The sequence below is a fragment of the Penicillium longicatenatum genome (assembly GCF_028827895.1).
Source record: "Penicillium longicatenatum strain IBT 33135 chromosome Unknown contig_11_segment0_segment0, whole genome shotgun sequence".
NCBI classification, from domain to species: Eukaryota; Fungi; Ascomycota; class Eurotiomycetes; order Eurotiales; family Aspergillaceae; genus Penicillium; species Penicillium longicatenatum.
Window position 1 is genome coordinate 1,397,940 of NW_026643117.1, and position 27,862 is coordinate 1,425,801.

Consider the following 27,862-nt stretch of genomic DNA (forward strand, 5'->3'; position numbering starts at 1 on the left):
ATGCCCGGTTCCGTTTCCGAATATACGGATGATTTTCCAACTAAATACACTCCGGAAAATGATGGTCTACATTCCCACTCGACTAGGGGCCTTGATGGAAGCCACAGGATACGTCAAGAGCCCCGATTCTCTTAAATAGAAAGATATCGAGCTTTTCATGGTAAGGGCACCCGGGCGTCCTAGTTCTAAAACTCTCCAGATAAGAGTGCGATATCGGCTTAATAAAGGGAAGAGGAACCAAGGAGCATCGTAAATCGAATTTTTCTGCTAAGAGGGTAAATCCTACTTTAGCGAGCCCCATAGGTGCTTTCTAGGACCTGGTTAGTCTATCCTAGGGACGACTTTCTCCATATCTTAATATCAGGCCCCAATTTCCTAATTAGGCTATAATATTATACGACATAGAATAAGACCAGCTTATATGATACTATGCGGCCTTCTATATAGATAGGCTTCCAAGTAGAAGGGAGGTGCTCGTATTCTAGTAGGATTCTTAGACAAAAACATTCTCTATAAATATCGAAAGGGCGCGGTAGCGAATATTAGTATAGGAAACAAATCTACTTCATAGTCTACTAGAACTTATACTATTTATTGGAAGGCATTGACGAGCACTCTCGGAACCGTGTTATAGGATATATAAATAGAAAGACTTTTGCGTACTATATCTTGAATACGATCCTGAATAACAATCAGTCTATTTTTATAGCGACTCCTGTAAGAAAGTTACTACTTGACCTCGCTACCTAAACGAGTAGAACGCGAGATATATTAGGGCCATAAGAGCTTATAGATGTGTAGAAATAAGAACTTAAAAGTAATGAAAAAATAGAAGAAAGAATAGGCAAGGCCTAAGAACTTCGTAAAACTCAAACCGAAGAGTAAAGCTAAACAAGATGCGCTTAAGTTACAGAAGACAAGCACCACCACGAATTTATTTCACTTTAAAACAGAATCAATTCAGAAAGGAAAGGAGAAACTGACAAGATGCTAGATTTAGTGCGGGAGCACTCTTTAAGGAAGGTAGTGACCGAATCATTTAGGCAAACCTTAAAGGAAAACCGATCGATAATAGGCCTAACAAAAATCAAATCCAACCCAAAAGGATCGCATTCGCTAATATTAAGATTAAAAATAGGGACGGTGGTCGGAAAGAAGATAATGAGTTGGTTGAAGAGTGTATTCGCTCTTTGGAAATGCGGCTAGAAATGATGACCTCTATGATCTCGAGTGCTCTAAAACGTCACATTTGTCACTAAGACTCCCCTCAACCAAGTCTGCTGAGTCAAAGCTCGCCGAGGTTGGAAAATTGAAGGGTGGGCGGAACTTTTCTTCTAAAAAGTTCAAGGCCGCTTCTAAGAGAGATTCGAAGGACACCAGACCTATATAGGTTCTACAATCCCCCGAGTACCTAGGAAACCCAATGCCTGAAGCTCGCCAGATTTTCCAATCTCTTCTGGAGTCCATGAGGTGTATCCAAACGAGTCCGGTAAAAACACCCTGGCAGATGTCGAGAAAGTAAAAGTACTTTGATAGATCTTACAGATTTGTGATCGGATATTGTCGCATTATTGGGAGCGGGAGATGGATGGATATTTATCAACACGGTCACAAGTCGGCAAGATCAATCCTTTCCACTCATTGCCTTATCTTCAGGCTGCAGAGCTTCCCCTCCAAAGCCTTCAATAGCGATGATATGTTCCCCCAAGACACCAAGGTATGACCTGCGGCCATAAGAAAACCAGGTAACAACTGGAATAATTAAAACGCAAACACCGAAGAGAACCACTCCATAATTCATTGTTGAGCCTGAAACTGGCATTACGGTGGGGAAGGTCATGAAGACGATCAGATACAGACACCAGCAGAATGCAAAGATGTTGATCGCCCGCGCCCAGCGACCGAGAGTAAACGGTCCTCGCTTCAATTTATTGCCATCGATTCCCCAGCCAAGATTCAGAACGATCGGCAGGCAATAGGAAAAAATCATAACAATGGTCACGCCAGAGCTAATTCCATAGAAAGCGGTGGAATTCCCGATATAGATGAGCGAAAGAGCTGAAACAACGAACCATACCAGCAAAAGTGCGTTCACTGGGACCTCCCAGCGCGAATGAATGCGTGTGAAAGGAGAGGGCATGCCTCCCTCACACGCAAAGGACCAGACAATGCGAGAGGTTGCACTCATGACACCAGGTCCTGACACACTCAGGGACAGGATCAAGAAAAACGATGTCATCCCGATAGTAGTGGCTTGGTCGCCACCGGACACATTATAGATCAGCTGGACTAGTGGGGAGATTGTTCCAACGGGGCCTTCGACTATGGACTGGACATCTGTCATGCAGAACATCAGGGCGATGACCCATGGAAAAGTCAGTAAGCCCGAGAGGGCTACACATCCGTATACTGTATAAATCATGTTAGCCTATGTCACAAGCATTTCGAAAGATCAAAGCACTTACGAGTCCGAGGCAAATCTCTCGCTGCGTTTTGCATTTCTTCGGCCATGTGCGTCGAGGAATCCCAGTTGACGAAGCCTATCGCAGAGCTCATAAGTCCCACTGACCAAGCAACCTGTATGAATGAAGTTAATATAGCGCAGGCGATATATTGAATAGACCACACTCACTCCATCACTCTTCCAGCCGCTCAGATTGGTCAGATCACCAAACACAAAAGAAGCCGAATTCTTCGGATACACCGAAGCAAGTAAATAAACTATTGTGGCGATGTATCCAGCGATGTGCAGTACGATACCCAAGTACATAATTCGAGGTAGCCATTTGATTCCAACGATGCTGAGTGCCGTGGCCCATGTGGCGATGGCAATGACGACCAAGCTAGTATGCCACCGTTGGTACACATATCCGGGCGTAAAAAGAATCACGTAGGCCTGAATCTGCATAGCATTTGAAAAGATACCCGAGAGTGCTGACAGAACCCAGCTCCAAATAGTAGCCCAGCCGGCGAGCCAGGACAGTGCTCTAGCATACTTTGGTGGTGATAGTGCTGCAACATAGTGATACTGGCCCCCGGCAGTGGGTAAAATGCTGGCGTACTCACTGAGAGACAGAGCAATGGCCAAAGCTCCAATTGCGGATGCGGCAAACCCCCAGACCATACTGGAGCTCCCGCCGGTTAGGAGCGATTGAGTCATGGTAGCGCAAATAACCTCCCAAGTGACACTGGTACAAAATGCCAAGAAAATTAAAGACCAGACATTGAAGCGGCGCTTCATAGACTGCTCATGTCCCAGCGCAGCGCGTCTAAGTTCGTGGCTGGTTTGAACAGCTTCGACTTTGAAGTCGTCAATTCCGCTCATTGTTACGATAAATTCCGGTTCTCTCTCACAGCTTCACATCGAGGCTATATCAGCCCCCCAAGCAGGAAGTCTATTTTGATTCTCCGCACATTATCTGGGGCTTATGGCACTAGTGAGGCCGAAGCTAGGCAAAAAGTCCGAGCGAATCAGAAAATAATCCAGCCTGCCGTCTCTGATCATGTATCAAGCTTTGAGCGAAAGAGACCACTTATCACTTATGATAAGCCTTCCACAGATTTTCCGGTGATATGATAACCGTACAAATTGATCAAGGAATTAGGCTCTTATCGCAACCTACGGAGCGCGGCGAGATAACCCGGGCCGCTTATAAGTAATTGGATAGAAAGATTCACCATCAAGGCAGAAATTCCGCTATGTAGTGGATTTATTGGAAGACGTGAAGAATCTAATCAAGGAAGAAATGCCTCCACTTCAATTTCCAGGTGTAATTGAATCATAATGAGCCCCGCAACTTGTACTCCTGTCCACGCAGGACGATTGCTCTTTAAATATTTGCCAACTGCCAAGCTGATCGCTTCATGTAGCCCTTGAGCAGGAATTTCAAAGGTATTGATCTAAAATTATTTGCGTAAGTCTTAGAGAAATAATCTGTTCATGATTTATTCTCACCTTGTACACGTATTCCCAAGCATCATCTCCGAGACCAGCAGCCCTGAGGGCCCGCTCAACATGGTTAAATGCGGTATCAATCTCTTCAGTAATGCTGGATGGGACAGAGCCATTATCTTGAATCCCGACCTGACCTCCAATGATCACCCGACGAGAGTTTGCGGGCACGATCACTGCGTGGGAGAGGGAGAATAGGTCGGCGGCTTCTTCACCTGGACCAGGCCAATTGTGAAATTCAAAATTCTTGGTGCATAGCTTCGAATCGGTGTATTTTAGAACCATTCTGATGAGCAGCAAAAAAAACTGGTCGTATGCGATATGTGACTGACTTGGATGGTGATTAAGTACTTGGACTCTCCGGATTAACTTCTTATTGGTACCAACGGTGCGATATTGGGCCAAACCAACACTAGAAAAATTGGAAATGAGAATCTAGTGATACCTCTGGTGCTTTGGATGCTCCGAGCGAGAATGATCATGCCTCAAGGATTTATAATATAAAGATAAGGATAAATGACGAGTCTTATTTGCTATCTTGTTGAGAGGCCGAGATATTTCTCTATAAGTGACTGTTCCTTTGTTTCAGCATTTCGCTCTGCGCCTGAACAACACGTAGCGCGACCTGTGTGCCTTGCTCAACAGCACCGTCAATCCATCCACGCCATCCGTCTGACCAGTCCGCGTTAGCAAAGAAGACATTCCCGTGCGGGCGCCGAAGATCATCCAGGTAGCGAGTAGCAAAGTTTGGAGGTAGGTAGCACCATGTTCCCTTAGCAAACTCATCCTGGTTCCAATCATGGTAGACCTGATAAATCAGCAAGACAGTGCAGGCGAAGAGAAGAGGCATACATACCACACGTTTGATGACCTGTCCTTCTGGCAAAACGTGTTCCAAGGCACGAGTCACTCCCTCAATCCCGTCCTTCAGCTGAATTCCGTTCACGAGAGTTGGAGCTGGTCCAAAAGCAACCAAATGGGTGTCTCCGGCTGGGGTACAATTATCCGCTATGGCACATATGACTCCCTTGCCAGGCCAAGTCATGTTTGTCCACGCTACCATGCCTTCTCCAGCCACATCAAAGTGGACTTTGTTACAGTGATTTGTGGATCCTTCCCTAAATGCCTGCTGTTTTCTTATCGACAATTGAGGAGAGAAGCTGATGTCTCCCAGAACATTGAGAGGAATTGTGCAGATGACATGTCTTGCTTTCCATGTAGTTCCTGCGCGGCTTGTTACCGAGACGACTCCTTTCATATCCTGCGAGATATGAGCAATGGGTGACGAAAATACGTAAGAGAGCTTCCCGGTGCCAAGCGCATGGTCAAAGATACGTTTCGCCAGTGAGCTTTGTCCATTGCGCAGACGATAGCGCAGACCAATGTCATTGATACCAGTTCCTGCCCAACCTCCAAGCGCCCACCATCGCACAGCATCAAGGAGACCCATTTTATCCAGTGGTCCACCACCCATCTGGTGAAGAATGGCTTCTAGCATGACTGCCTCATCTTCTGTCAGCTGACCACGAATAGCATCAAGTCGATCTTTGCATGAAAGACGATCGACCTGCTCCATGACTTCACGGTTATACATGGAGTCAAATGGGTAGGGCATTGCAGCGGTGGCTCGTACGCCATCCACATTGCAGAAAAGCCCCCATACTTTGCCGAACATTGTCAACTGCGTTTAGGTCAGTGATGAATCTCCAAAACAAAAGCGAAAAAGCGAAATTTAGGTACCTCTTCCTCGTGAGACATGTTGATCTCTTTGTCCGCACCTTTGAGAGTGAAATAATCATGAGTCCCTCCTTCTCCCTGAGTGACAATGAGTTCGTCATGCATTCCATACAGAGAGATCTCGCGGTATATGTGCGGCATCTGCCAATGGATCCATGTTCCGCCCATCTCGTAATTGAAACCATCCACAACTCCGTTCCAGGTTCGTCCACCGATGCGATCGCGTGCTTCGACAAGGAACGTAGATTTGCCTGCTCTAAAAGTGTGAGCGAAGTTGGAAAAGAATTCAATTGGCAAATGCTGACCTTGAATAGTTAGATCTCTTGCGGCAACAAGACCTGCATATCCAGACCCAATAACAATTGTATCGACAATTTCATTGGACCGAGGGGCTTGAAGTTGGACTGGATTTATAGCACCTAAGCATGGAAAACCAGAGCGGAGACCATTCTGAGCGGTCCAAACGTGGCCTTCTTTGGTGGTCATGGTGGCTGAGGATTGAAGGTAGGGATTCCAAAAGGTGTTGTGAGAACGATGTACTCGGATAAGAGTAATATTACAACAATTTCGCTGAGCTGAATTTAGAGAGGATTTTGTTCTACCATAATAATGACTTGTATGTGACCATCGATACCCCGGAATAACAGTGGGAGGGGTGACGGATTAATCGCTGACAGGCTAGAGCCTGACAAGTAGAAATTACAATCTCGATAAATATCCATGCAACAAAGATAATTGGGTATGAAGACCTAGATCAGAATTTGTTCCACCTCCAAGTCTTGCATAACCTCTTGCCATCGTCGATACTTGGCTTCCTCAAGCCGCGCCGCATCTCTATTCCGCCAGACTTCTTCTAGAATAAGTTCACCAGATGCGACATTCTGTATTGCCAAAGAGCGCAGACTATGCAAACGACCCCTGAAATACTCTCGCTGCTCGATCGCGTCGAGCTCGGCGCCAATTACCACGAATGCCCAGCCCAAATTTGAACCTGGACCAACCACGTCGGGCACTTGTGGCAAGAGTTGAACGACGATCTCAACTGACTTTAGAATCTCAGGGTGCTGAATAGCTGCTGGGGCGTGCATAGTTCGAATGGTGTAGACTAATGTGGCATGTCGAAATATTTCAGCTACTGCCGTTGCTCGTGTGGCTATTTCCTGATTCGTGAGATATTGAATTGGTGATAGCCTTGGATCGGTGTTGTCACATGCCAAGGAAAATGGAGGAGTGTCATTTAAATCAATCTTTATTGCTGCAAGTTCGGCTTGTAGCTGCTCCAATTGAAGCCAAAGGCGTTCTGGTAATGGCGCATCGGTTCGCTCGGTGCTGCGCATGGTGCTGTATAAGCGAGCGGCTTTCAACTGAAATGGCCCTTTTCAGCCACATATTCTTCACCAAGAAAAGACATACTCACCATGAGATTTGGAAGATCAGTAGAACATCCAAAGAATGAGTCAATGGCTGGCGTTCGTTGTGTGATAGATGATGGTCTGCTCAACCATGCCTCCACTTGTGGCAAAATTGCCACACCAGCATTGAGTGCCGATTGTGTATTGATCATACTGAACCATGTCTTTAGGAAAGAATCAACAACTGTTGTATGCCCGAATGTTTGTATCCAAGCCATGACGCCCGCATGATGACGCCTCCACCTATTTGATCCGTTGAAAACCTCATAAGATATTAGAAACATCATTGCTGCCAGTGTATTTTCGCTGCAGGCCATGACCGGATCCTGCAACCTATTTCGCAGCTGGATAAGTGCTTGGTGATGATGGACGCGACTTTCATCTAAAGATGATTGTTGTTGCCATCTCGAGTGATGCGATATAGTGACGGCAAGGATACTTTGGAGCAAAAGCTCATCATTTATGGCAGCTTTGAGAAGTCTCCGGTATCCGTTGCCATCGTAGTCCATGGCCAAGGCAATACGCGAGATGTTTTCTATGTTTTCAAAAATCAGTGAAGCTCCATGGAGGCTGCGAAATCTACTTACTGGCAAAATGTTGCAGGAAGTATGCTTGTGTAGAGGGCACTCCTAACTGGGAAAATTCATGGTCGGATATTCGAGGATTGTGAGCCATAACGACATTCTTGCAGTAGTCTACCGACGGCCACTTCAGCCGCATGCTATAGCCAGCACAGGGTCGATTTCGATTTCGGCATGATCGGCAGACTGTAATATGGTAAGCGTGTAGCCCGGCTCCTGCATAGAATCGGTACCTGGGCACTGTCTACCTGGAATTCCAAAATCGCACTGGTCGCCATTTTCCTTGCATGTCCAGCAGCCTCCATCTTCGTTGGCCTGTCTCACTTTCGGCAATTTGAAAGCCACCCTCGATCTTGATGCATGGGGTATGTGACTGGACATCATGAGAAATCGGGGGATTTATTATAGATATTCGGATCAAGAGACTCAAGTGATTGAAGATATGGGAATAGCCTAAGCTCCCCCCTGTTCTTAGCTCCAGGAAAGATAAGAATTCATGGAATTCATGCACTATTATGAACGCTTTGTCGGTTTCATTCCGCAATGCGGGGAAAAGATAAGTATCGGGAATTCCGGCCTTAGGCTCCCAGGCCTGCTAGATAGCCTCTCTCTCTTTCTCTTTTTCACTCTCCCTCTCTCTCTTATCCTCCCTTGCCCATCTGTCTCCAATATTTTGGATGACTTTCAGGTTTCTTTCTTCTTCTTCTTCTTCTTCTTCTTCTTCTTCTTCTTCTTCGTTCGTTCTCACGCAGTATTCCGTGGCAGCTGCTAGTCGCCGTCCCATAACGCGACACTCAATAACGATTGCAGCAGCTACTAGAAGAACGAAAGTCGAAGAAAATGCAAAGGAGAAAAAACACCATAGCTTGTGAGACGTGCAGAAATAGGAAGGTAAGTCCTCAGGAAATGATGAACTTTTATTTCTAATTTCTGAACAAATTCCTAGGGAAAATGTAGCGGCACGGCACCATGTACAGTATGTCGGAGGTTGGGCCTAACATGTGAGTTTCGCACAAATCGGCAACGTCGTGGGCCTCGCCCAAAGTCACTGAGTGACACCAAGGAGATACCTGGAGCCCCCACCAGGGGAAATTTGCTTCCCGTTGAACATAGCGATATTCTCCCTGGGGGAGAAATGAATGTATCTAGTGATCAAGAATCGCCTGGTGCTAATCTTCCTCTGAGAATCGATTCAACTCAAATGCCAACTTGGGAATCGTGCCGAGATGACCTTGCTGAAATTATTGACGTGGAGATATTTCATCACCTCGGATCAGAGTAAGTGCCACGCAATGATGAGTTGTACACACCTCGCTAATGGAATGGGCTAGAGAGTTAAACAAAACAATCATGTTAAATATTATGTGTCACCTGATCGACTTATTCTGGTCTCATGTTCATACGCAGCAGTGTCGCATTCTACAGTCCCGTGGCTTTTATCAGTCTGTGCGCAGAAAGCAATGTCCTGACTTTCTCTGCTTGGCAATCTGTGCCTCAGCTGTTCATTTTTCATGTCACCCTATCCTTTCAAAACATAATGAAAGGACTGATTGGGCTCGATTATTTGCTTTGGAAGCTCGCCGGAGAATCTATACCCACCTTGAAAGCCAACCTCTCTCAAGAATCCAAGCTCTATGTATTTTGACCCTCTATGATGCTGCTCATGCCCGTGGTGTGCAGGCTTGTGTTGACAATGGTAAGTATCTACTTTCATCGGACAAGGCATTGCGGCTTCAGCTAATGATCGCCTTGGGGCGTGATAGCTGCCGCGCAGAGTATTGGGGCCTCGATGCGCATGATTCAAGATCTCCAACCTGAGTACCTAGAAGCCCTAATAGATGCAGAGCAGTTCCTTGTTATACACCAACATCTTCACGCGCTGGGAAACCCTAGCCTCATCGACAAATGTTTGACGCAGATACCCATCAAAAAAGACCGGCGATCATTTAATGATCAATCCATTTGGCTTTTAGGCCTTCTTGCTCGCTCCCAGCAGCTCTCGAATGATGATTGCGCGAACATTCCTTTACCACCATGGAACTCAAAATCGAGATTTTCATCCATTTGGAGAGAACTTGAAGCCTTTCGATTACAACATCCAGAAAGACTTGCTTTGGATCCCAATTCCTTGAATAATACTCGCTTCCCATCTGGTGAGACCGCCGCTGCCCTTTTCTGTGCCACTAGTTGGCACTGCACAGTTGTCGCTTTGCATCGTTCGGTCTTCAATCATGTATCAATGTGGATACCAGAAACAACTAGAAAGTCCTCTGAAAACGGGTCTTCAGGGTCACCTTCCTTCTCGGGCTCTTTCTGGAAGGAACATATAAATATCTGCTCAAGCAGCCTATCCGCAATAGCTCGAATTTGTGCCCAAATTCTCAAGAACGAGGTTTTCTTGTTTGTATGCTCATTCATCTTTACTATCAGGCGGTCTCAAAATCTAACTGATATGTAGCCTCCCATATTGGCATACGCTTGTTTTCAGAGCGCGATTGTGACCATCATTTTCCTACGCTCGGGCATTGCAACAGAAAACGGCCTTTTACAACAGATACTAGATGTCTACCTGGCTATCCTCGCAATTACAAAGCAGTTTTACAAGCCAGTGAGTGCATGGGTATGCATTAAACTTTCCGAATACAAGATTGATACTCCACAAGGCATATTTTTTTGACAGTCTACAACAGCTACAAGCACTGGAGGTACTGCATGAAGCTTCCCATGATTTTGGGGCGACGGATGATTTATATGCAGGGCATGTCCCTGAGCCACCTTACCTTCCAATGAGTCTCCAACTATCATTATCATCTACCACGCAAGAAAGTGACAGTTCTGCGTCGAAAGAGCCAAAGACCGGCGATTCAATAACAAAGGACGCATCTAACGACACCAGACCCTCGTTTCCGTTACAATATTATCAATCCATGCTCGAAGAAGAGATTGATATCGAATTGAATACTGTCAACCCGCAAATTACTAGTAATAACACCGAAACCTCACCTCCTGGTCGTCAGCAAGGTTTTGTCACCCACGGGGACATGGAAGCCGATGGAAATAATGATATATTGCCACCCTCGACCTATTTAGAGCTCTATGAAAACCGACCTTCTGCGGAGCCCCTACCTTCAGTTTTTACGACCGATATGCTGTCGTTGGATCTACTGCTCGCGGAAGGTTTATCTCCGGGGCCGGAAATAGATCTTGACGATATTGACCTGGACGGAATGCAGCACTGGAGTCAGATTTTCCATACTCCCTGATCAGAGAACAACCCTGGAATGGGAATACGGAAATAAAGCTTGAAATTAAGATCTTGAGTGATACAATCATAGACAGGATTAATATGCTTGAAGGTAGCTTTTTCAGTTTTCCACATCCCGAGGACGCGATGATGGGCTTAAGAGGTAGCGGGATAATTTCCGCTAACCGGTCTAGACACATTTCAAGGTTGTATCTTCAAAATTTGCTAGAGTTGCTCCGTCTTGCCGCTGCTTTGAATGCCAATGCATATTTTGGAGTACTAAAAGTCATAGTGCTTCCACGATGAACTAAAAATATATCTCCTTTGGTCAAAGTAGCTTCTTTGCCCATCTCATCCGTCATTACCAGTGTACCTAGCTATGTGAGAACCTTGAGAATCTCACCTTACGAAAGAAAGAAACAGGTCCATCTCGTACCTTTAATAACGACACCAGTCTCGTCGTAGTCATATTTAGGCGCAGGTTGTGGGTTCTCGCTGTGGTCAAGGAAAAATACCGAGCCTGTGAGGGGGCTTTGAAAAGACCTGTTTTCTGTCCCAAAGGCGTCATCTGGAATTTAATGTAAGCTCTGGAGTTATGGATGCTTGAAGGATAGTCCAATACCGAAATGAATCTGAATCTCTTTGGGAGCTTCATCTAACTGCGGGATGCGATGGAAGACTGCTGCGGACAACCAGGTGAATGGCATTTTTTCGAGCTTAGATCACAATCGTTGACAACTAGGGTTGTGGCTTAAAGAGTTTCTATCATTTCGTTGAATTATATTTTGGGACCAATGAGGGATTAATCCGATATAGGACTTGAGGGGAAGTACTTTCGCCAAGTGAGGGGACGACTGGCTCGCCAGGTCAAGTTCGGTAGCGAAAATTATCTGAGAAGTCAAGAATTAGAAGACTGACTCATTTGGAAGATGAAATAGTTTCTTTTAGACAATAAGACGCTGGTTAATCGTAAGATTCACCTTCCAAAGCTTTCCCTTCCTGGGGAATGAAAAATTGCTGCGTACTCTATGTGGCTAATATGCAACTGAAATTGTGATCAAAATGATTTTTCGCATGCTAGTCAATATCACTACGTTTCTAACTCGATTCTGATACAGATTTACAGTAATTGAGTTTCAATGTTTTATTTGTGTCACTGATTGCGGGTTCAATGTAGGCGAATAACACTTGAGTCGGTACCTGATTACCAACTACTGCACCTTACTAGAGTTGATTTTTGTAGATTCATGTTGAGTTATACTTGATAAACATGGCTTCATTCTCATCTTCGATTTATCTGTGACTAGTCCTCATGCTGCGGCTTTCAGTGCATTTAACCCTACAGGCAGGCGAAGCTCGTCCGGCATTTTGGAATTCACAATTTTCATGGCATCATAGGTTCCCCCAGCAGGTAGCGCAAGCTGTTCAATACTTCCTTTCTTTCCGCTTCTAACATCTGCAGCCAGACGAGCGAAGTTTGCCTCGATTGTCTCAAAGACATTGTAGTCCACTACCCAAGGATAGAAAGGCATGATGAGCGAATCCGGATGAGCTTTAACAAACTCCAAGGTCCAATCGTTCTGATGGTAAATGTCCCGGGTAGATATAGAAGCCTGGTGGATCACATGCGAGCGATTATAGCGGATTCGTTCAAATACCTGCAGGGCCAGCTCGACATCTCCCTGGGCTTTTTCCAAGCACACTGCTACCGCCGCAGCATCTTCAACCGCTTGACAAGCGCCTTGCGCAGAAGTTGGAAGATGACAGTGGGCAGCATCGCCCATCACAGCGCAACGCTTTGAAGGGGATAACCATGTCTTCAAAGGGTCCCTCCAAACTAGCTTGTAATCAAGCAGGCGATCGTTCGGTGTGAATTCCACAACCCGTCGCCAAGTTTCAGGGAAACCGGCACGGTCAAGATAAGGCAGAACATCTTCTCTTTTTGCCGGGAATGACCACGACTCGGCGATATCAGTGTCGTCCCGGTGAGTGAGGACCCACGCGCAATCCCTGAAAAACCGGCTTTTAGCACGCGTGACAAGATGCACTACAAGCAAGATACGCACCTTCCCTTGTTCCATGTATAGATAAATCCATGCAGATCCCTGCCTACCCAAAATCGTGTTTTGTCTTCGGTCGGATCGATTATCTCTTTCATCAGTGGATCGTCACGCATCTCATCTGTAACCGTGAAGAAGGCCCTGAAAATGGCATAGCCGCTATTGACTTTGCTCTCGGGAAGCTCCAACAGTTGCGAGCGAGCCAGTGACTTGGGCCCATCGCAAGCAAGAACGACATCACCCATGATCCTTTCTCCAGTGTCAACAACAACGCCGCGTTCCGTCGCATGGTCCAGGTACTGAGCCACACGTGTTCCAAATCGCAGCTCAACGCCAATCTCAACTGCATAGTCGTAGATAATTTTGTGCATGCATCCACGGTGACCTGCAAAGACCCCCTTTGAGTATTTACTCTGTGGCCACGGATCTTGTCGCAGAAGCACATTCTCTGCGTTGAAATAGTCAAGCGTCTTCGCATTGTTGACACCTGAATCATTTAACAACTGCGCAACCTTGCCATTGTCCCAGGACTCGAATACGAGGCCGCCATTGGTCACAAAGTCAAGGAGATCTCCGTGCGAGCTGGGACCCGCATATGCTTCGATAAGGATCGGGTGCATTCCGCGTTTCTTGCATTCGATTGCAGCGGTCAGGCCGCAGAAGCCGGCGCCCACGATAATAATACGAAGACCGGTTGGCATTGATGTCATGATTTGAAATGGGCAGTTGGTTGAGATTTTCGATGTAGAGTGATTTGTACTGATCAGATCGGCTTACCTCGCGGCTTAATAACCCCCGCAGGCGATATGGCTGCGACGCGCCAATGATAAGATTATCCGACGAGGGGTTATTCAAAATTGCTTGTATTAAACCAGGGTTATATCAACATCCGGGATCAGATTAATAGAAGTTCAAATATATCTTCTATAATTGAAGCACTATTCGACTGTTCAAGATGGCAAGCCAATCACTCGCCGCCGAGGCGTTTGTGCTGCTCAGGCAATGGTGGCCTATTCTAATTTCCTCGATTTTCCTCTTCTGGATTGTTCGAAATTACTCGTCCAACAGTCTATGGCATGTGCCCGGCCCTTTAATGCGTTCATTTTCAGTAATTCCGCGGATTGTTTCAGTTACTCGCGGATTCAGTCATGAGGACGACATTGTGCTCCATAGAAGATATGGCAAGATTGTTCGGACTGCCCCGCAGCAGATCTCGATTTCAGATCCGAGTGCGATCAATGTTATCTACGGAATCGGAACCAAATTTGTCAAATCTTCCTTCTATTCGTTGTCGGAGGCATACGATGAGGAAGGAGTCATTCCTGATCCATTCATTCTTGTCGACATGAAAATGCACACGTATATGAAGCGTAATGCAGCAAATGCTTACGCTCTGCACGGCCTTGTCAACATGGAGCCATGGCTCGAACCAGTAAACGATCGACTCGTCACAATTCTTCAAGGATATGCAGACCGAGGCGAGTCGGTCGACATGGCCAGGCTGCTGAAAAACTACACGATGGACGCGGTTTTCGCCTTGACATTCGGCAAGGATTTTGATTATCTTGGTCAAGGTGATACTCTGGGCATACATCGCATCTTGGAGATATTTACCGATTATATGGCGATTGTGAGTCAAATTGTCACATCGTGATCTAAATGATAGGAACTGCCAGTTACTAATTCGCAACGGGAGCAGTTTGGTCAAATTGCGTGGAGCCATTCTTTCTTATTGAAAGTGCCGTGGGTTTTGAATCTCGTTATAGGTTCTGAAAATGGAGCTGCTGATGTGACACGACTGGCGAAAGAAGAAATCGCACTTGCCCGCGATAAACCTGCCAAAGATGGCCCCATGACTTTCCTTCAGCGCCTGCTCGCGAATCAACGGAAAGATCCTAGTATAATCAACGACCGTGATGTGATGACACACGCCGTGGGGAATATCACGGCTGGTAGTGATACAACTGCCATTGCCATGCAGTCCGTTATCCTGCTTCTCCTGAAAAACCAAGATGTGTACGACAAGCTGTGCAAAGAAATCCGGGACCAACTCACACTACCAATTCAGTTCACTACGGCAAATGCGCTGCCATACCTTAATGCAGTGATTAAAGAGGCGATCAGACTCCACCCGTCTGTTGGGATGATGCTGGCCCGGCGCGTTCCAGTTGGAGGCGTGGATCTGTGTGGCTATCACATCCCTGCAGGTGTGGAAGTAGGAATCAATCCGTGGGTCCTGCATCGAGACCCGGTTGTCTATATAAACCCGGATAAGTTTTTTCCGGAGCGTTGGCTCGCATCTGAAACTGCCGAGGCTCAGCTAAAGGTAATGAACCGTTGCTTCTTTGCTTTTGGTCATGGTGCCCATACGTGTAGCGGTCGATGGATTAGCATGATGGAAACTGTAAAGCTCATTCCTACTCTGTTGCTGAATTTTGATCTGCTGTTAGCAACAGACGGACCTGCATATTCATTCAAGAATCGTTGGTTCACGATGCAAAGCGGGATAAATGTGCAAATCAAGAGGAGGTTATAAGAAAATTAATACATTAAGTAAATACTTAGGAAGATTTTATCATTCGACTAATGATTGATTATAATTTGTTTCCACGCTATAGAAGTATACTAGACTAATCATCTAATATTCAAGCTAATAATCCTCCCTCTTTAGGCTTAAACCATAGTATTAATTATAATAAGCACCTCTACTATAAGGAGGAAAAGACTAGATAAGAAATTGTTAATTGAGCATCGGATCAGAGTTGCAGTAACCTGTATTTTGTGTTAGTTTTTTAAGTATAGGTTTTCAAGATTAGGGCAATGAGCTTACCCAATGAAGAGGGTCTGACGTTGAGATTGGATGAATGAAGCGTCGCTCGAGGGTATGCTGTTCCTGTGTGATCCATGTCTCCTTCTCCATCATGGTCATGGAAGCAAAGCTATCGCCCCCTGTAGATGTTGGGCGCCGAGTGTCCACCATGATTCCCCAAAGACGCGATAAACAGACTCGAGCTATAGTGAAGCTAATTTCCGTCATCAAGTCAGTTTCAGGGGGGTAGTCAATCATTTCTGGAGTCAAGTCGCTATCATTGAGATTTTGTGGTGGGCTTGCGTCGAAAATGCTCATCTCTAAACTGCGCTCAGAAATTAGATCATAGTAATTACAATGCGGCTGGACTCAGGGAGATTAGGCGGATGTTCTGGAGGGGAGGTGTATGGCTCTGGCGGGCGATCATTTTTCTCAGAAGACAAGGGCAATAAAGGAGCCCCGTTCTGGCCGAGGAAAGAAGATAGAGACTCAAATTTGGATTCCCACTGTTTCAACTTGGCTACCAGTTCCTCATCTATTGATACCTGGCGAGAGCTTGTCGGAGGAAACACGCAGTCCGTGTTTGCTCTGGAACAATTATGGCAGGGTTGTTTCTTGTCGCATCAGACTTTACGCTGACGATAGGTGATGCAGATCCATGACAAGCTTTATATTTATGACGGACATAATTTCTCGGTTTGGGTGAAAAAATCCGAATGGTCAGACCAGTGCCCACTAATCCGACAGGCTAGTGCAAGGGCATTCACTTTCACTGGTTTAAGATACTAAGTATCCACTCTTATTGCCGCTTGATCCGCCTCGCTTAAGAACACTGAAAGCTTAGCGTCCTCCGGGCTTACAATAGCCTGCATTGATTGCTGAAAACTTTTCTAGTAGGCTGCTAGTGTACGCCGTAGTAGTGAGTCTTTAGGCAACAATCTTGCATAAATTTTCTCACGCTCATAAATTTCACCTATCGATTCTCCTCAAGCCTCCATTTCACTATTTTCATTGTAGTTCATGATACTCCACTACGACTGTCTCTCGGAACCTCATCGCAGACACATCAATCATGCATCTCAATGCATTTTCGTTCTTCCTTTTGGTCGCCACGGCCCTCGCTGCTACATCAGATCAAACCACAGTTGATTCTGCTCTAGAGTCTCTATTGACTTACCCAACGTGGGTCATTGAAGCTATTGACAGTGCTGAGCCAACTGCGTGGGCCTCATCATTCCGATATGATGAGGCCTTTTTTATTTCAGTCAACAAGGCGATGGTCGAAGGAACCATGCCGGCTTGGTACAACAATCTTCCTGAGAGTGTGAAGCGATTTGAATCCACCAGGGACGCCGCCATTGAAGCTTATGAGATCACAGCGAGCCAAGATCTGTCGACCTCTTCAAGCTCCTTCGCCACAGCTACCGCTACAGCCACGACTAGTGCTGCTACAAGCACTGCCACTTCATCTTCCAATGGTGCTGTGAGTTTAAGCTCTACGGACAGTGTACTGCGTACGGCTAGGGCAGCTGGCGCCCTTGGTCTCGGTTTTATTCTTGCTCTTTAAAAGGGATCTTGGGGGCTGGATGCTCAATTGAGCAGCTTGTGATGTTCCGAGTATACTCATTAATATATGCCGTTTCAGCCCTGCGCAGATATTTGAATGTACAATTGTCACTTTGGACAACATTAGAGGCGAAAGTGTATCTTTTCGATGTCTTCTTGAAATTTTGACAGCATATAGGGCTTCCTATTTGGGAATCAGCATGAGCTTCTCACGTATTGTGCCTTGAAAGATGTTCCGGCACCAAGATTCAGTACACATCTCGGTAGTCATGAACCATCATAAAACTACTCCGCATATAACATCCGTCTTCCATATTCGCCCACAAGCTCCAGATTCCTTCTAAAGAATACTTCATCCACCCCATGTACGGTGAATCAGACTCCTGCCATGCCTCGACGAGCTTCACGTAGTGTTTCCATCGCTCCTTATTCCACCCCAAGCCCTCCGGGATGGGTGTAGTTAGTAGCGTCTGAAGGCTTTCCTCATCAACCAAAATAAACATCCTGTAGCTGGGAAACCTATCTTGCATCTTCTGCTCAGAAGTCCAGGCTTCAAAATGCGATCGGGCATTGTCTATTGATGCGCCATCAAACTGGGTGGCATCATCAATGAGGCGTGGCTGAGACTTGGCCCAAAGCGCATCCCAGTAGGCCTTTGCCCCTTCAGGCATGTGGCCATCTTCAAGGCAAAATTCGAATTCCTTGTTGAAGGCCGACTTTGTGTACGATTTGATAGGGTCGAATATCCTTGGAAATGCGGCATCAGATTGGGGGTATAGGTTGTGCGATAAATGGTAGAGCACCATGTTGGTTCGGCTCATTCTAGCCAATCGTAAAGAAGCCATAGGTCTCGGGGTAGCGAGCGACGGTTTCCTATGACTGAATACTGGCGCGATTCCCATTTCGCTCATTTTGACATTGCGATGGAATTATGAGTTAGCTGGATCGGCTGTACATGAGGGTGGCTCTTTCAGCGAGATTGCTATGGAAAACCGAGTTTTTGACCTTTAGCTCTCTCTTTTCTCAATGATATCTCAAAGTAAAATTAGCAGTTAGCTCATTGGCGCTATTATGAGATCCGAGAAGTTTACCAAGCCTTGGCATGTTGTTGAATAAACAGAACCATATGGATCTTGGTTTAGAACTAATATTTCGGCGACCTTGGCTACTCTCCAGGGTCATTCTTCAATACAATTTTCTATTGCTGCATTTTGAGCGAATGGCGGATGGATGAAAGGGGGAAAGGAACCAGGGCCATAGTAAGAACACGTCTTTGGTTTTTCCAAAGTGCATGGAAATCTCGACTTGATACCTTCGAAGCCGAAAATGGGATGAAAGGAAGGAAGAAAGGCAGGAAGGCAGGAATGAGGCAATGATGGAGAGTAATAGAAAGCAAGAAATTGTTGTGCTCGAATGTATCAAAGTCCCTCATTGGACTTCGGCTTACTTTTGACTGTCCTAACACTTGTCACATGCCATCAATGACTAAAATTTGGAATTCGCCTTTGTCAGAGAAGACAACCCAATTGTGGCCAGCAGCATGAGACTTTCACTGACCTCTGTAGGTGGGAAAGAACCATACATGCTTCTTTCGAGATGGTTAACCCGTCCCCGGATTCTGTCCATTTACACAGAACGCTTGTAAGTTGCAAAACCCCATTATGCTGGTTTAATTTATAGTCAAAATGGCAAAGAGACAAAGGCTCGTGGTGTCACCAGCGCGGCAGTTTCTGCTACTTTACTTGTTCAGCTTGAATGGCTTCTATTAATAACATAGTTCAGTTGGCTTGAAAAGGTATAGTGTCCTTATTCTATTATCTGGGTTTCTCTGAAAAATGAGACCAGGCGAAAGCACCAGAGCCAGAAAACCAGGAAGTACACTGTGAAATGATGTCAACGTAAAGTCTCCCGAGGAACAAAACATGTGACGAGTCACGACAAAGTGCACAATTTTGGGCGCTAATGATGATCCCTTGCTTCGTGGCTTCAGCGGCCACGTAAAACCTCCGAGATGTCTCATCCTTTCGCGTGGTCAGATCTCGATTATAAGTCTCCGGTCGGAGGACATGAACTTTCGGCTCGCAGCGTCTGCAGAAAACCACTAGCACTTCAGTTCATGCAGGTGGGAGATTGAGGATATTTTTAAACTGCTCCGATATGCACCAGCCCTCACGTGCTGCCGGGAAAATAATCTCCCACTCAAGGAGACGAAAGAAGAAAGAAGGAGATGCAGTGAGTCAGTGACGAGTGAAGTTGAAATTTTGTCTGAGCAGAAGTTTGCTGTAGCCATGCGATGTAAACATGGCGATGCACGTGCCTCGCGCTGAATCATCCGCGTGGAGCTCCATCTCTGCAAATGCCGCCCGAACTCCGCAGTCACGCAGTCACCCCTTTCTTCTTCTCCACTTTGACCTTGGCATATCACATACGAGGTGTTCGGTCTTTCTTTCACGAGACAATTTTACACAGGACCGAAGGGGTATGCAGGGGATCTGTCTCGTGTCTTTCTGCGAACGTATTGTTACACCGCAGGGGTAAACGACCTCGGAAGCCAAGCCTCGTGGCGCTCAGCCTCGGATGTTGGAAGTATAAATCCAATCTGATCAATAAACTACGTTATGACACGGTGCTCTTGGACTCCCACAATTCTTGATTATCGTTCCACAAGGCTAAAAATAGTGCTAGTTATAGATTGGGCAACAATAGAACCTCTCGGTTCCAAATCACAGAGGCGCCAGAAGGCGGGAAGAAGGAATTTACCCAGAACCAAAGCTTGGAAAAGCAATAGTTGGTAAAGCTATGAACTCTGGTCGGGGAAGAAATCAATGACCAGCCCAAATACTGAACTTACTGACGCCGCATAACGCATTCCGAAACTCAAAGATTATTCACAAAGACAAGGCAACCCTCGGCTCTCGCCGGATCATCGAGCGTTGGTCCGTCTGATGTATCTCATTGACTTCTAGGCCAATTAATTTTAAGCTGCACGAGCGCAGAAAGGGGTGTTGACGGCAACGCGCAGGGCATAGCGAACCTAGCCAGTTAGCTTTTGGGTTCAGGGTTTAATGTGGGGCTACGGTACCAAACCCCGTTATCAGCTCCGTTCAATAACAAAGGCGATGATCACCACCAACCTGATTAGGGGTGATCATCGTTCAATTTCGCTTATCGTCTCCACGTTGAAAGAGAAAAGTCTCTGTGATAACCCCCTGAGTAATATCTCGTGCTCAAAAATCAGTAGCCATGCATGTCGACCTTGGCTCGGACTGGGCGGGTCAATCAAAATACGCGCTAGTATGACTAGTGCATAGAAAAGCGGAGACATGCACATTAGGTTTGATTATGAACGATCTAGTCAAGGTAGCGCCGTGCAACCTGTCAAATGTGCTAACCGAGGTACACCAATCAGAATGCCGCCGGGGTGAAAAAGACTGGTCTCGAGCCTTATCCTACGAGCTGTTGTGTACCCATGCAACTGCATGGCGTTTCTGTGCCTGCTGATCTACATCCAGTCATCTTTTTATGGAATTACGAGTCTTGGAACTCTTGGAAGTGGATATGTCCTTGGGCCTACATCTATGTCGGATTTCCCTCTCGTCGATCGCAAGTTGTTTCATTCTTTCGTTAGCTAGTTTAGCCCTGTCACTCATTCTTGCTGATTTCAGCGTCCATTCGTTCTCTATCACGCCACACTCATTCACTTAATTTTAATTCACGTATCTTGACGTCGATTCTGACAAGATGAAGCAATCTATTTTCGCCCCCCTCGTCGCTCTTGCGGCTGCCTCAGTTGTGAGTGACACCCTGTTCGGAAACTGCCGATCTATCGATAACTGACTTTAGTTCTCTGTTTTATAGGGTGTTCAAGCTCATGAGAACTTGATCGCTGTCCCCGCCAATCTTTGTGCTGCTATTCTGGGAGAGGCCAAGTGCAACAGCGCTGCTTTCGCTGATGGTTTGATCAGTGTGCCTATTAATGCTTGCATCGCTGCACTGGGATCTGCCAAATGCAACCAGCTCACTGCTCGCAGCAGCTCGCTCATCAGCGTCCCAGTCAGCCTTTGTGCTGCTATCCTGGGAGAGGCTGAGTGCAAGTCCACTACTTCCACTGATGGTTTGATCAGTGTGCCTGTGAATGCCTGTGTCGCTGCTCTTGGATCCGCCAAGTGTGACCAGGCTACCTCCTCCAGCGGTAGCGGCTCGCTTATCAACGTTCCAATCAACCTCTGCGCTGCTATCCTCGGAGATGTTGAGTGCAAGCAAAAGAGCTCTTCCGGCGGTCTGATCAGCGTGCCCATTAATGCCTGCATCGCTGCTCTTGGCTCTGCCAAGTGTGACCAGGTCTCTTCTTCCAGCGGCGGCAGTGGTAGCGGCAGCGGTAGCGGCTCGCTCATTAACGTCCCCGTTGATCTTTGCGCCGCCATCCTCGGAGATGCTGAGTGCAAGCAAAAGACCTCTTCCGGCGGTCTGATCAGCGTGCCTGTTGATGCGTGTGTCGCTGCTCTTGGCTCTGCCAAGTGTGACCAGATCTCTTCTTCCGGCAGTGGCAGTGGTAGCGGTAGCGGTAGCGGCTCGCTCATCAACGTGCCTGTTGGTCTCTGCGCTGCCATCCTCGGAGATGTTGAGTGCAAGCAAAAGTCCTCCTCCGGTGGCTTGATCAGCGTCCCCATCGACACCTGCGTCGCTGCCCTTGGATCCGCCAAGTGTGATCAAGCCTCTTCTTCCACCGGCAGCGGCTCGCTGATCAGCGTTCCTATCAACATCTGCCTTGCTGTCCTCGGTGAGGTCGAGTGCAACCAATCCTCCTCCGGTGGCTCTGGCAGCTTGATCGACATCCCTATCAACCTCTGCCTTGCCGTCCTCGGCGAGGCCGACTGCAACAGCCAAACCGCTACCACTCCCGCTGGTTCTTCCACTCCCACCTCCCCCGCCGGCTCCGGCTCCGAGACCACCACCAGCACCGTCGGCGGCTCTGCCCCCTCCACCACCGATGTCTGGACCGCTCCTACTCCTGCTCCTTCCTCCCCCGCCTCCTCTGCTCCCTCAGGTCCCGTTGTCCCCGGCTCCGGCCCCTCTGGTACCGCCCCGGCTGGTTCTTCTCCCTCCGGAACTGCTGTCACCTCTACCATCGCCGAGACCACAACTATCTGCCCCGGCAACGCTGGTAGCTCTGGCTATCCCGCTGGCTCCGGCTACCCCACTGGCCCCGGTCCCCACGGCCCTCACGGCAGCTCCACCATGCGCCGTGTGATCCCCACTGCCTCCGCCGGTGTCTCGTCCACCGGCCCTTGGAGCACCCCTGCCCCCTCCAGCACCCCGGCCTACAACGCTGCTGGTCGTGCCACTTTCTCTGGCGCTGCCGTCATCCTCGGTGCTCTTGCCGTCGCTGCTCTGCAGCTGTAAATGGCTTTCTAAGCTTGCTTGGAAAGTGGTGGTGGTTTGAGGACAAGAATCCTTGGTTCTGCCTTTGCACTGACACTCTCTTTCTTTCTTTCTTTTCCTTTTTTCTTAAACCTAGTCTGGACCTCTGTCCGGACTGTTCAATTCTTATCTATATTTACGTTCTGGTTGGTTTGTCTAACCCCGTTGCGGCAATAATACTATATACCCCTTCTCAAATTGGTCCTATCTTTGCTGAATTCCACGTTGTCCATGTGTAAATGAGAAATGAGTGGTACACCGCTTTGACATAGGGTTGAATGTATATTACAAAATGATTTTTTTCTTCACTTACAAAAAGTTCATCGAAATGGTAATCGTAGTACTATATGCGCGGTATTGTAGCCTTATGATGTTTACGATGATTATTCCAAAATGCTCGTAATGGGTGAGTTCATTTGGTAGGCGAGGACATAGTGGCGTCTAATGTTCTTCTTCGCGTTGCCCTAGACCAGGGATAGAGTGGCTGTCAAAGACACATTGATAATATAATGTTAAAAGATAAAATGCAGAGAATGAGAAAGCAGAAAGGTGCAGGCTATCTACAGCCGGAGATCACGTGGTTGAGGTCTTCATTCATTCCTCGCTTTCACAATAGTCCCAGGGGACTGCCTGGTTTATTGAAATAGTGCATCTATACATATTAACATTTCTCTGCCCTGGCTGATGAAGCAGCAATGCTGAGGATTAGTCAATCTAGATCCAAGGGGTCAACTCATTGGCGAATAAAAATTGTGACGTCCCTCGGCCGGTGTCACCATGTTTATTAGCCTGAGTTCTTTGTGCGCACTATTTTGTTTTCGTACCACGATGCGAGCTGTGGAATTCATGGAGAATGAGCGGGGTGTATCTAGCAAATAAAAAACATTCATGATCCTTCGTATTCGTCGGGCGTTTTCCTCTCCGCCCCCAAATACTCGGAGTAAGCTCATTTTGCACCTTTTCTGGAAGTCCGTAACTCCATCGATGTACTCCGGATGTCAATTCGACATGTTCGAGCAGTAGATTGCTCACTATACCAGAATCAATTGGGGGGCTCGCGGATAGTGTCAATAGATCCCCTCACTCAGACCCGGTGGTCACCGTGACCAAAAGTATATAAAGCAACGATGTAGACTGACAAAGAAAAGAACAAGCAACACAACCTTGTCTACAAGCCCAGTGTGCAGAGACTTTCCGCTTCAGGCAGAACCTCGGAACAATATGTTCGCATCTATGGGTCCCCTGCGGCTCTACCTCCTGATGTCAAGCTTTATCTTAGCCTGGTCTCCCCTGGCTACAGCCGCGCCATACCCATCATCTGAAACCACTACCGCCAACGATGATCTCGATAAGCGCTACACCAGTCCTACAGTAATCTGGCCCGCCAATCTAACTCGCACACCACTCAATGTCTTTCGCCAAATCCTTGAGACCCAGCCGGACCCAGATCCAGATCTCATCAAGGACTGCGTCGCCCTTGACGCAACTTACGTCTCGCTGACTATCGACAACCCGAACCTGCATCAGATCATGCCCTGGGCCAGAACCCGCTACCGGGTGGGGCCGCAGGCGTTCCTGGACACCTTCACACGTGTCGGACTGTGGTGGACTCGGGGCCCATTCTCGATCGATGTCATCTTTGCCGATGGCGGCAATGTTACCGCCTGGGGGCAGTTTGAGATTACCTCCAATACGATGCAGAAGACGATTACGGCGCCGTGGTCGGCTCGTGCGGAGGTCAATGATGCGGGGAAGATTACGTATTTCCAGTATATGGAGGACACTTTTGGGACTGCGAGTACCTTTTGGGATGGTGGGGAAAAGGAGTATACGGCTGATCCATATGGAGGAAGTGTGTGGCTTTGAGTGCCTACATTGGGAATAATACTGGAATGTGATGGTATAGGAGATGCATTAAGCTAGAGTGGATATAGACCCACGAATGAAGAAAATATTTCCAAGTGATGACCAGTAAACACCGAAGACCGTTGTAGTCTGAACTCCTTTGGGCGGCTCCGAAACTCCATGGAGTGGGCCCGGGTGGGGCCGCGCCTGTTTGCTTGCCCCGCAGGGCGGTGGAACTTGGACCAATAGATATCCCGTCGAATCTTTGTCTGTCTGTTCATTCTGCTATCTCTGTGCGCGCACCATATGTGCTCGCTTACTAATCTAGCTAGCTTACATCATCAAAATTGTACCGATAACAAGTTCGAATTCGATGGATTACGGGGCCCTTTTGTCTCGCCCGCGTGCGACTCGCTACGTCATAAAATTAATGCCTGAGCAAATAGGTCTTCTCGGGCAGTTTTGCCACGACGAGATGGAGCTGGAGACAGACCTAGAAGACGACAAAACGACTAGCCAGAATTGACTAGCATAGATGGGTGGCGAAGTCGTTGCGTATTGCAGAATCGACAAACCTTTGATCACCGAAAGATCACGGGAAAAACCAACACAACCAGCATAAATGTCATCAAAGAAAGAGGAGGTGTGTGAGCTAGAAGATGCTGGCAGGAGTCGGATGTAGAGTAGAAAGCAGGCTGTGGTCCACCAGGCTAAGTCAGGCAACGGTCAGGCATCCACAAGGCCAAATATGACCGACCTCAATGGTGAGGTTCCGTCGCTCTACACGGGGCGGATGCCAACAAGTCATGAGGTATTATGACGATACTCATATGTATCATATCCACTGTTCCTTTTGAATTTTCGACTTAGCTGAGACTTGCAGTTTCTTTTCTTCCAAATTTTCGGAAGTCAGATCATCCAGGTTTTAACAAGCTACATACATGCACTTCTTGGGCACAATGTGGAGCATGAGAAACATACACCTACTGATAGAGAATCTGTTATTGTGTTACGGTAATACCGAGCTAGTCCAAGACTTTAGATCATGGATGTTGTCCATGAGCGGCGATTTTGACGGATGTCCAGCAACAAAATCAATGTCAAGTATTCTTGAGCACGATCGTAAACTTCGACGCATAACTCAGCGTGAGGAATGTTTACTTAAAAAAGTCCAAGAGTTGCTTGCAAGAGATTCTTTACCGCTGCCAGTTGAGACGCAAAGGCTGCGAGAATTGCAACAACTGTTGACAGTTGTGAGAAAGAATTATTGGACTCTGCGACGCAACTGGCTGGTATTTAGGGATCAATTAAAGGGGCCTACTCTACGAGGGCTTTCTGCGTGTCGATCAGACCCAAGATGGTATCTAACTGATACGCTCCGCCGACATTGTGCAGAAAGTGGGGGTTGCTGTGGCCGTGAATGTCAATGCTGTGAGAACCGGAGCGCATATGCAAATTCCGAACGAACACTAGGACTTGGCCATTGTACTCGTGAATGCGGATGCTGTTCTAAAGTTCGAGGGTTTGACTTCACTTTAGAGGATATAAAACAGCTGAATACCGGATGTCGCCCCGGTCGCCATCTTGACTGCCCTCTTTGTATTCGCTTAGTATCTGCATCGTTTTGGGGATATGAATATGACGAGCTTTGCCTTGTGAGAAAATGGAAATGGTGGCTCAGTACGAGGATTACGGTCATGGGGCTTATGATGGCCATTTTGTCTACCATACTAACTGATGTTATCTACTCACGTGCTATGTGTGTAAATATGTTAATTACCGGACTGTTTAGCTTTCTGAGGCTCTTCTTAAGCGACTAGGCCGTCTAGACTGGCTTTTTGATCTTAAGAAGTTAGATAGATGCCTGAAATAGCTATGCGAATCACTTTGCTATAGGCGATTGGGATCTCTAGCTCTATGAATGAGTTAAAGCTTGATGTCGCTTGCTTCCTTGGTACGTCTCTTCTGTAGAGGAAAGTAGTATTAATTCCCTTCCCTTCCTAAACAACAGAATGCATACCATTTCTATATGATTTATAAGAAACATTGAATAAAATACAATAACATAAGTCAATGAAATTACGAAGTGGATACACCAATACTCGTCAAATGATTCAGTTTCGCCGATAAGAAAGATTTCTGCTCAACAACGCGTCCTAGTGGCTAGGTAGAGGACCTCCAAAATTAGGATTCCGATCAATTTAAGCGCTCGAAAAGCAAAGAAATCCCTCTCGGCAGAAGCCTCATGATTCCTTGTGTTCTCGTGGCGCGCACTAACACAATTCGCACCTTCTATAAAAATGAGCAACCAAACCAACAGTAACTGCCTAGATATCGACAATAATCCCCTGTAGTGCTTGGGATCGTAAACCTGCCGATTGTAATCAACATCACAGTATTCTGTCTGATCCCCTTCACGCTCTATCACAATGCGCTTCTGCGGTATTGTTCTGGGTTGGCTCCTTGGCTTTCTCACTGGCCTGGTTTTCGCCTTTATGTTCCTTGTTTTTCTTGACACGCTACCAATTTGGGAACCGCCCCTCGCACCGATCATTGGATGGATCGGATGGGTGAAGCTTTTTGCGGTCGCAATCATGATTCTGTCTATCTACACGTATGATAGATCCCATTGGAATGAGGACATCATCTGGTAAACTGACTGTATGAATCTAGAATGGACTGGAATTCTTTTGCAAGCAATGATGCAACCGTACAATCTACACCTGTCGAAAATCGCTCTGTACAGACCGTTGAGACACCACTTGATGTATCCTTGAGGAATGTTATGAACGAAACGCTTTTATCTGGAATCGAAAGGCACTTGGATGGATTGGATCAACGATTGGACCAACGGTTGGAACGATTGGAAGGGTTGGAACAACGATTGGTTCAACGATTGGATCAACCTTTGGAACAGCGAGTTGATCAACTTTTGGAACAGCGCTTGGATGACACGCGGACATACGACGCATTCCAATGGCTGACCGGGTTTGCGCCCGATCCTAGCGATGAGAACGACCATGACCATCCTCCTCCCACACTCAACAACGTTCTGAACAACAGTCATCAGCATCTTAATCAAGATGATGACGATAACAGTCCTCCATCGACAAATGGTCACATCAGTGAATAGGGCTTCTTTGGATTCGTGTACGCATCCCATCATGTATCAGTACTGATTCGGGACATTGACTTTTGGGCATGAACAACTGGTTCGCTTTATTTTAGCGCAGTA

The 27,862-nt window shown here is 46.9% G+C and overlaps 15 protein-coding genes across 15 annotated transcripts; 8 read left to right on the plus strand and 7 right to left on the minus strand.

The window, feature by feature from the left end:
* Positions 1-750, plus strand: N7484_000517 (uncharacterized protein; the record flags this gene model as incomplete). The annotated part of the gene is made up of 3 exons (XM_057110938.1): positions 1-112; positions 205-275; positions 580-750. The coding sequence occupies 3 exons, from the start codon at positions 1-3 to the stop codon at positions 748-750; spliced, it is 354 nt and encodes a 117-aa protein (XP_056978164.1).
* Positions 751-987: 237 nt separating this feature from the next.
* N7484_000518 (uncharacterized protein) lies at positions 988-1,259 on the plus strand (the record flags this gene model as incomplete). The annotated part of the gene is made up of 2 exons (XM_057110939.1): positions 988-1,023; positions 1,044-1,259. 2 exons carry the CDS (start codon positions 988-990, stop codon positions 1,257-1,259), a joined length of 252 nt encoding a protein of 83 aa, XP_056978165.1.
* A 365-nt stretch (positions 1,260-1,624) lies between these two features.
* On the minus strand, positions 1,625-3,325 carry N7484_000519 (Amino acid/polyamine transporter I; the record flags this gene model as incomplete). The annotated part of the gene is made up of 3 exons (XM_057110940.1): positions 1,625-2,409; positions 2,466-2,577; positions 2,633-3,325. The coding sequence occupies 3 exons, from the start codon at positions 3,323-3,325 to the stop codon at positions 1,625-1,627; spliced, it is 1,590 nt and encodes a 529-aa protein (XP_056978166.1).
* A 410-nt stretch (positions 3,326-3,735) lies between these two features.
* N7484_000520 (YjgF/Yer057p/UK114 family) lies at positions 3,736-4,237 on the minus strand (the record flags this gene model as incomplete). Its single annotated transcript, XM_057110941.1, has 2 exons — positions 3,736-3,900; positions 3,956-4,237. 2 exons carry the CDS (start codon positions 4,235-4,237, stop codon positions 3,736-3,738), a joined length of 447 nt encoding a protein of 148 aa, XP_056978167.1.
* A 277-nt stretch (positions 4,238-4,514) lies between these two features.
* On the minus strand, positions 4,515-6,175 carry N7484_000521 (flavin monoamine oxidase family protein; the record flags this gene model as incomplete). The annotated part of the gene is made up of 3 exons (XM_057110942.1): positions 4,515-4,760; positions 4,809-5,633; positions 5,693-6,175. The coding sequence occupies 3 exons, from the start codon at positions 6,173-6,175 to the stop codon at positions 4,515-4,517; spliced, it is 1,554 nt and encodes a 517-aa protein (XP_056978168.1).
* Positions 6,176-6,438: 263 nt separating this feature from the next.
* On the minus strand, positions 6,439-7,821 carry N7484_000522 (fungal specific transcription factor domain-containing protein; the record flags this gene model as incomplete). The annotated part of the gene is made up of 3 exons (XM_057110943.1): positions 6,439-7,053; positions 7,107-7,636; positions 7,689-7,821. The coding sequence occupies 3 exons, from the start codon at positions 7,819-7,821 to the stop codon at positions 6,439-6,441; spliced, it is 1,278 nt and encodes a 425-aa protein (XP_056978169.1).
* A 456-nt stretch (positions 7,822-8,277) lies between these two features.
* N7484_000523 (uncharacterized protein) lies at positions 8,278-8,466 on the minus strand (the record flags this gene model as incomplete). The annotated part of the gene is made up of 1 exon (XM_057110944.1): positions 8,278-8,466. One exon carries the CDS (start codon positions 8,464-8,466, stop codon positions 8,278-8,280), a length of 189 nt encoding a protein of 62 aa, XP_056978170.1.
* Positions 8,467-10,609: 2,143 nt separating this feature from the next.
* N7484_000524 (uncharacterized protein) lies at positions 10,610-10,945 on the plus strand (the record flags this gene model as incomplete). Its single annotated transcript, XM_057110945.1, has 1 exon — positions 10,610-10,945. One exon carries the CDS (start codon positions 10,610-10,612, stop codon positions 10,943-10,945), a length of 336 nt encoding a protein of 111 aa, XP_056978171.1.
* A 1,291-nt stretch (positions 10,946-12,236) lies between these two features.
* On the minus strand, positions 12,237-13,696 carry N7484_000525 (salicylate hydroxylase; the record flags this gene model as incomplete). Its single annotated transcript, XM_057110946.1, has 2 exons — positions 12,237-12,936; positions 12,993-13,696. 2 exons carry the CDS (start codon positions 13,694-13,696, stop codon positions 12,237-12,239), a joined length of 1,404 nt encoding a protein of 467 aa, XP_056978172.1.
* Positions 13,697-13,941: 245 nt separating this feature from the next.
* Positions 13,942-15,522, plus strand: N7484_000526 (Cytochrome P450; the record flags this gene model as incomplete). The annotated part of the gene is made up of 2 exons (XM_057110947.1): positions 13,942-14,616; positions 14,686-15,522. 2 exons carry the CDS (start codon positions 13,942-13,944, stop codon positions 15,520-15,522), a joined length of 1,512 nt encoding a protein of 503 aa, XP_056978173.1.
* Positions 15,523-16,867: 1,345 nt separating this feature from the next.
* N7484_000527 (uncharacterized protein) lies at positions 16,868-17,362 on the plus strand (the record flags this gene model as incomplete). The annotated part of the gene is made up of 1 exon (XM_057110948.1): positions 16,868-17,362. The coding sequence occupies one exon, from the start codon at positions 16,868-16,870 to the stop codon at positions 17,360-17,362; it is 495 nt and encodes a 164-aa protein (XP_056978174.1).
* Positions 17,363-17,609: 247 nt separating this feature from the next.
* Positions 17,610-18,167, minus strand: N7484_000528 (uncharacterized protein; the record flags this gene model as incomplete). The annotated part of the gene is made up of 1 exon (XM_057110949.1): positions 17,610-18,167. One exon carries the CDS (start codon positions 18,165-18,167, stop codon positions 17,610-17,612), a length of 558 nt encoding a protein of 185 aa, XP_056978175.1.
* A 2,935-nt stretch (positions 18,168-21,102) lies between these two features.
* N7484_000529 (uncharacterized protein) lies at positions 21,103-22,764 on the plus strand (the record flags this gene model as incomplete). The annotated part of the gene is made up of 2 exons (XM_057110950.1): positions 21,103-21,153; positions 21,220-22,764. The coding sequence occupies 2 exons, from the start codon at positions 21,103-21,105 to the stop codon at positions 22,762-22,764; spliced, it is 1,596 nt and encodes a 531-aa protein (XP_056978176.1).
* Positions 22,765-24,003: 1,239 nt separating this feature from the next.
* Positions 24,004-24,648, plus strand: N7484_000530 (nuclear transport factor 2 family protein; the record flags this gene model as incomplete). The annotated part of the gene is made up of 1 exon (XM_057110951.1): positions 24,004-24,648. The coding sequence occupies one exon, from the start codon at positions 24,004-24,006 to the stop codon at positions 24,646-24,648; it is 645 nt and encodes a 214-aa protein (XP_056978177.1).
* A 2,408-nt stretch (positions 24,649-27,056) lies between these two features.
* Positions 27,057-27,760, plus strand: N7484_000531 (uncharacterized protein; the record flags this gene model as incomplete). Its single annotated transcript, XM_057110952.1, has 2 exons — positions 27,057-27,241; positions 27,301-27,760. The coding sequence occupies 2 exons, from the start codon at positions 27,057-27,059 to the stop codon at positions 27,758-27,760; spliced, it is 645 nt and encodes a 214-aa protein (XP_056978178.1).
* Positions 27,761-27,862: the final 102 nt, after the last annotated feature.